This window comes from Limulus polyphemus, unplaced genomic scaffold, assembly GCF_000517525.1.
Source record: "Limulus polyphemus unplaced genomic scaffold, Limulus_polyphemus-2.1.2 Scaffold1740, whole genome shotgun sequence".
NCBI lineage: Eukaryota > Metazoa > Arthropoda > Merostomata > Xiphosura > Limulidae > Limulus > Limulus polyphemus.
In genome coordinates this window covers 116,111-123,755 of record NW_013667350.1, presented here as the reverse complement: position 1 = coordinate 123,755, position 7,645 = coordinate 116,111, and the positions used below count along the sequence as shown (strand labels likewise).

Genomic DNA, 7,645 nt, shown 5'->3' with positions numbered 1-7,645 from the left:
CCCCGTCACGTTGTTACCATACTAATAATATACATAATATACATAATATACATAATATACCATACTACCCCCAATCTAGTAATCTCCCGACAATTCACGAAGGTTCGAGAAGGAAGTGGCGTGATACTAGTCACGTGACCTCGCTGACGCAACAATATATTACAAATAAATGGTGTCAGAAAGATTACTTTTGCTGCAGTAATACTTGTGACCTTGTGTTCTGTCCGAACAGAAATATACTATACTGAAATGATAATTCTATATCGTTTCTCTCCCTACACACACACACACACACACACACATATATATATATATATAAACGCTTAAGTTCTTTTATCGTCATTCTCTTCTTTGTCTATGTACTTACATCAATCCAACAACAGAAGGTTAAAGGGTAGACGCACTTAATTAACATTTTCGGATATTATTAAAGTGCATCTAACCTTTAACCTTTATCGGTTTGCTGTTCTAAATAGATTCTATGACAGAAACACCTAATTATATATATATGAACATACACGCACACACATACATACATATATATATATGCAGTTAAGTATTATAAAATTCAGTTTTTCAGTGGCTCGGTACTTGTAATTTGTTACCGTTGAAAATCAATTTTCCAAACTACGAAAACACTTTAAAAAAATCCCGCGGACCTTTATAACCTAGCTACAGATTCTGCACAACTCTTACACGCATCGAAATATCTCTGGTGAATGGTCACGTAATCTTAGGGGAAAGAATCGGTCTTGTTTAACCTATCGATAGTACATCTTAGTATTCGTCGTATTAAGAACTGGCTTTTCAATTACTGCCTTCAGATAAAGTAGCACAGATTTTTTAAGGTGTTTGTGTGTTTAAATGATATATGGTTTTTAACAAGGTTTTTATTGGTTTAAGAGTATTTGAAGTCAAAAACTTGTAAATTAAAATCCATATATAGACCAGTCACTGAATGACCCCCAAAAAGACGATCGTTACATACTGTTGACATTCTCAGTTTTTCACAGGTTACCGAAACTTTTTTCGTCAAATGACACTAGAGGCAATAGCTTTGTAAACTTTTACTAACGAACCAAGTGATATAATGACAAGTTATATTTTTCACGAGCTATGGTTAATTAGGGACGACAATTCAATTTGCTAGAGGAAAGACGATAAAAATATTTCCGATGTAGACGTACCTAACTTTATACAGTTGAGCAGAACGGCGTGATGTAACGAAATTCAAATAAATGGTCTGAGGTTTACGTGCCTTGAGTAAGCTCGAACGAAATAATTATCACGATGACTGGTAGAACACAACACGTTTCAGCGTTATGCATATAAGTGGACTTAACAAACAGTAGAATTTTAATAAATACGTGTTACTACATTTACAGATAAATTAAAACTGTTTCAGTTTTCCTGAGGGTGAAGGATCATTCAAATCATAATATTATGTCCGCCTTTTTTTTTTAAGTATTTCATTTTTAATGATAACTATGTTCAAATGGGACATTATTGGAAAACTATATAACACTCCCCATTTCATTCAATATAATATTCACTACATAAAAAATCATTTACTAAGTTTTAAAAATGTCACCGATATCTAAACTGTCCAGTTACAAAAGGTAAATCATACTTGAAATAGATTCAAATAATTTCATAATTAATTATCATGTATTAATACAAAATAAACAGAGAAAAGTACTTTTATCCCACGATCTACTCCACATGCCTTCAAAAGAGTTGAAGGTTCACCTTTGACCATTCTAAATCTATATAATGTATTATTTTTTGGTTGGAACCCACAACTCACTATATAGCGTTATATTACTTACTATTTTATTATCTATATGTAGATACTTGCTCGATAAATTTATATATATACGTGTTCGTTAAATTTGTATTCAGCTAATATTATTTGCCAATGTAACATTGATTACAGAACAGAGCTCGTGGTTTGAAGAACTGACAGTGGAAAGAGAACCCACGCTGAACGTCTTTCGGTACATGTGTTTCTACCGGTGCTATATACACTTCTAAACTCAGAACTCGTGCAATAAGTTATAAACATCCAAAGAAATCGCAAAAAAAAAACCAAAAACACTGAGTGAAACAAATTACTATTTTTTTCTTACCTGAGTCACCAAAGGAATTAATGTTTGTTCGATTGACTTGGTCTTTATTTCCATACTACGTAAATCTTGTTTCGTCGCTGCTGCCATTTTCGTAAGCGGCAGTTAAACAAGAAGAGCATGCGCCAAACCTGTTTATAATACCGTATCCCCCCCTCAGAAAACTCCCCCAATTAAATTGTATTACGTCATTCTTTATTTCAAATATTTAAATGGATTATTTTATTTTAAGCAAACATATAGATAAAATCGGACAAAAGTAATGTTATACCTAATTATTTTCATTTTTAATATAGAAAATAAATTGTGTTAGGAACTTTCCAAAGATTTCCGGTCGATGAGTCTACCATGATGATTGCTTTGAGCTTGTGACTCGTGGGTGGTACTGGTTTTGTGCCAGTGAGGTTGTAGTAAACTAATCGTATAAAAGTAAAAGGTTGAGTCAACTTTACTTTACTTGCATCCAATCAGCACTTCTGCATAATATTAGCATTGTTAAGGCTGCAATTGTCATTCAAAACTGCAACAACCGATTAATGTTTCACCCTCTGTTGCAGGCGGAACGATCTAGGTAGGCTAGCATCAATTGAGTCTGAAAGTACACACCATCTATGTGTGCTGTAAAGTTTTTGTTGGCAATGGAATGGCGTCTCCTAAACCGGGGAAAAAGCATGTGAAGAGACATTGTCGTCGTTATCACTATCATCATCATCATCATCATGCTTCATTTCTCGAATCCACACAGGTTAGGAATAATATTTGGGTCCCACCAGTTTAGATTTTTACTACAACAAATAATCTTGCTCTTAGTCTTAGGGCTGAAAGTGAAAATATCGATAACAGTAACAGCCCTGGTATTGGTACTGGTTGATGAAACTGCATTCTAATTTCTATTTTTTTGTATAAGTTATATGTATTAAAGCAATGTAGTTTGAACAGTATATGTAACTTTAAGTAGCTATGTTAATTCCTAAGTATATATATATATATATATATATATATATTATTGAACTTGAAGCTGTGACCTATGAAATGAAGCCATTGAATTTGAAGGTATAAACTACTCTCTTTGTGTCAAAATTTAAATCAATAAATGTATGTTGCTAGTCGATCTAGTAATAGTACATGTAATAATAGTAATTACTATTTCTGAAGTTAAACCTAATGTTTCTGTGTAAACCGATAGTAAACTTGTTTTGTTAGTAGATTTATGTATATATAATATAGGCCTACTTAAAGTACTCTGAAAATTAGATAAATTGCCAAACTCTAAATTAATATTATATGTATGATGTTTTTAATTTCCATTTACTTGCCACAATGAACCTATATTTATACAGGATTTGAAAAATATGTAGCATTTATACTGCTTATTCTTCTAAGTTATTCAGCAGACAAGTTGTTTAATGGGGCTTTAAATTAATTTTTTAGTAAGAGACAGTGACCCTCATTTTGCTTTTTTGGTATTTTTCTAAGTAAAATATAACTGTATCATTTTTGTACTTTAAAACAATTATTTTGCTCCTTCATTTTGTAATTGTATGGTGCAGGTTGGCTTTGTGTTAGAGCTTTGGATTTCGGAGCTGGTGAGTTGGATTTGAATTCTTGTGATACCACAAAATATTCCCTGCATTTTAAGCTATCGGGTGCATTATAAGAGTGAAATTTACTCCCTTAATGTGGGTAGTACGGTTCTGCTGACTGGCTTCCTTCCCTCGGGTCAGTAGTTAAATCAAAGTTAGGGATGGCAGCAGATAGCCTTAGTAGCTTTACAATAGATACAAAACACAAATATATACAAAACACAAATGCCTTCATATTGGTACAGTAGAAGGAATAATTTTAAGCTAAGATTTAAAAGAGTGCTTGCTGGTAACAAGTTTTGAAACTAGAAGAAAATACTACAGTTAATGTAGGTAATAAAATATAAGGTATACTAATTAGACTGTGTATCAGGCTAATATCAATACTTGCTCTTTTTTTTTTTTTGCCTTCCAAGATAATATGTATAAATATAAGAGCATATTATTCTGGGGAAATTGAACACAGTATTAAGAAAGTTAGGGAAACTATTGCTTTGGTAATTATAGCAATTTTAAGAACATAGCCAGTCAAAGAAATAAGCATTTTGTAGTAGATACCCTAGCAGTGACATGCGGTGTCTTTCATTACATCCTTGGCTAACACACGGACTTTGCAGTAATTCAAGTTTAATTTTTGTGTAAATATTAATGTTTCTTTCCTGCATCAGTAAAATGATTCCAATTTTTATGTTTTTTGCATATTGCTCTCCTTTCCATTGCTATAAACAACTTTTGTCCGAGTTTCAATAATTTTACTACATGAGGATTTACTTCTTTAAGTCTTTATAATATAAGCTGTTAAGGTTATAAATTTCATTCTAACATCGTAACAAATTGATATCAATCAAGTAGAAATTGAATTATTTTGAGGACCACAGAAGATAAATTAATAAGTACAGTAAATGTTTGAGAGGAACAGAAAAAGTCCTTGGTTTAAATTTTTTGATAGAGCTATAAGAGAGGTTAGACATAAAAGTTAGACTCGAGATTTAATGTATATAAATTTTTTTCAAACCCTAGTTGAGTCACTTTTAAAAGGCTCTTACTAAACCTTCGATATGAAACCAGTAACTACTACAACTGTAATAAGTCCTATCAAGTCCATGAATTTAAGGATCCACAACAAACAGTTGAGATTAGAGCCGATTTTGTGGATTACTAAAACTAGGAAAAATTAATTACTATCTGTTACATTTATATTTATAAACATTTCTCTCATGCAGTGAAATTCTGTTGGTGATTTATAGGAATGATACTGATTTATAATTAATTTTTAACACCACCTAGAAGGTTTTACATTAGAAGTATGATTTTTTTTAAGATTGTAAATAGCATCAAATTTTTAAGCACATTTACTTGTTTAATTTTTACACCAATTTGTTTGTGGGTCCATGATGTTATTGGTTACTGGGTTTTTAATAACATACGAGTCACATAAACAAAATTTAAACAACATTAACATCAATATTACAGTTAATTTCGCCAATTACTCCTGGAGTTTCGTATGTGTCTTTCATACAAAATAAGTGATAAGTTATTCCCATCAAAATTATACTTATAATTCATATTGTGATATCCTACATGCATTACTTTGCATTTATTACAAGTAAAAGCCATGTGCCATTTATTCACCCAACTCCCTAAATAATCCAAATCTTCAAACCCAGCATATCCAAAACTTTAATGTCATCAGAAAATTTAAATAATCGGTTGTCCATACCTTGATCTATATTGTTATGTCAATCAAAAAGAGGAAATGTCTTAATGCTGAGCTCTGAAGTATCCCACACGTGACATTAAACCAGTTTGATATAACTCCATTTATAACAACCCTCTGCTTTCTTCCATCTAGCCAGTTTTCTGTCCAATGAGCCAACCTATTCCCCCATACCTACAGAAATAGCTTTTTTAACAAGCCTTTTGTGGCACCTTGTCATATTCTTTTTGAAAATCCAGATACACCAAATCTACACACATACCCTCGTCTATGTAAACAGTTATGTCTTCACAGAATTTCAAAAAATTAGTAAGGCAAAATTTTCCCCCAAGCAACATCATGCTGACTATCCAACAAAATTTTAAACTTTATTAAATGATTTTGCAAAGCATCTTTTATTAGACTTTCAAAACTTTTTCCACCAGCTGATGTAAGACTAATAGGCCTATATTTATTGGGACAATTTTTGTCATCTCCCTTGAAAAGAGGAGTAACATTAACCAACTTCCAATCTTCTGTCCCCCTGCCCACTATTGAAGGAATTACAAAAAAGTAATAGCAAGTGGTTCGTGTATCCAATCCTTAAGCTATTTGAAAACCTTTTAGTAAGTATTACCAGAACACAGAAACTGTTGTATTATGGCTGGGGGCACTACTGTTTGGGCATCAAAGTCTCGCAGGGTAATTGGGATCCATAATATCACAAAGACAGCTTTATGGTATTCAAAGCTACAGGGGTGATTGGGGTTTAGTTAGGGCCCACAACTTTCAGAACTGATGTTTAGAAAGATTCGTATATAAATAAGTCAAGAAATATGAAGCAAATCTAACTAGAATTGTGCATCTAATGTGATTTGTTCTTCCAAATATAACGTTGTTCTTTGGTTGGGTAGGTGCGTTTAGATTATTTGGAGAAAATTGGCAGTGCAGTCCACATAATGATGAGAGATTAGTTTATTTTGTCCTTATCATTTCTACAAATTTATACACTTTTTGGCTTAAGTTTACAAATGATGTTCATGTGAAAACACCCTGTCAATGTACTACAATTAATGTAAAAAAAAAAACTTACTGGCACAATTCCACAGCTAATTGAATCATGTAAATAAATATACTTCACAGAACTAAACTGACTCGCACTATACTACTCGATGCTTCACTATCCACTAGCTAGCTGATTCTCGTGCTTGTAATCTAGTCTTGTCTTTCAATACTACCAGAATTTACTAGATTTTTGTGACGTCAAAGCCAAAACTTTCCAGAGCTACTCCCACAAACTTACTTGATCTTAACATTATTCTCCCTCTAGTTAACATCTGAAATAAAACAAACAACAACATAAGAAATATAACAATATCTCATTAATAATACCTATGACAATTTTTAAGGTGTATGTAAACACACAAACATCTAGTACAAAATGAGATTGAAACCACCTGTTCACAGAATCAATTAAACCACGATTTTATTTGTGGAGTCCAGTCAAACTGGACCCTTGTGACTAGTGGAGTTCCTCAGGAATCTGTGCATGGATTTTTGCTCATTCTTATTTAAATTAATGATATTGATAGTGGAGTAATTAGTAAAGCTTGCTGATGACATTAAACTTAAAAATTTCTAGCTATATTGAGGATATTGGGATGTTATAGAATGACTTGGATCAGTAGGTAAGTTGGACAAAAATTTGGCAAGTGACCATTAATTATAGTAAGTGCAAGGTAAAGCATTTGTATTATCATAACTTGGATCACTCAATAACATGCCTGAAAAGGATTCTGGCACAGTGGGGATAAGTTACTTAAAAACAATCGATGCATTACTAGTTGTAAAACCAATATAATTTTAAAGTGTATTTATATACATGTTGATTACAAGTTAAAAGAGTTAATTATTTTTATACAAACCACTAGACAGGCCTCACCTGGAATACTGTGTACAGTTTGGTATCCCTTGAAAATAGGATGTTAACTTATTGGAAGGAGTTTAATGGAGGATGATTCCAGGAATGGGATGGTTATTTTACATAGTTAGGTTAATAATAATGAAAGTCTTCCGGATATTTCTAAAAAAATCCTGAAAACCTCCGCTTTTCTTCCGGAGGAACACATTTTTTGAAATTATTTATCGGATTTTGGTGTTCCATGCCATAGATAAATGATTATGCAATCGTGCGGTTTGTTTACATTTGGCGAATGAGTTTGATTTTACAATAAATATAC

The 7,645-nt window shown here is 32.3% G+C and overlaps 2 protein-coding genes across 3 annotated transcripts in view; one reads left to right on the top strand and one right to left on the bottom strand.

The window, feature by feature from the left end:
* The window catches only part of LOC106464775 (alpha-catulin-like), a 113,056-nt gene extending 110,853 nt beyond the window's left edge, over window positions 1-2,203 (bottom strand). The window contains exon 1 of the mRNA XM_013924933.2: window positions 2,130-2,203. Coding sequence (XP_013780387.1) covers window positions 2,130-2,183 — 54 coding nt within the window. The 5' untranslated portion in view covers window positions 2,184-2,203. The remainder of the gene's footprint in view (window positions 1-2,129) is intronic.
* A 296-nt stretch (window positions 2,204-2,499) lies between these two features.
* Window positions 2,500-7,645, top strand: part of LOC106464774 (cytohesin-interacting protein-like) — a 30,230-nt gene continuing 25,084 nt past the window's right edge. For both annotated transcript variants that reach the window (XM_022392574.1, XM_013924932.2), the window contains exon 1: window positions 2,500-2,871. In XM_022392574.1, coding sequence (XP_022248282.1) covers window positions 2,770-2,871 — 102 coding nt within the window. In that variant the 5' untranslated portion in view covers window positions 2,500-2,769. The remainder of the gene's footprint in view (window positions 2,872-7,645) is intronic.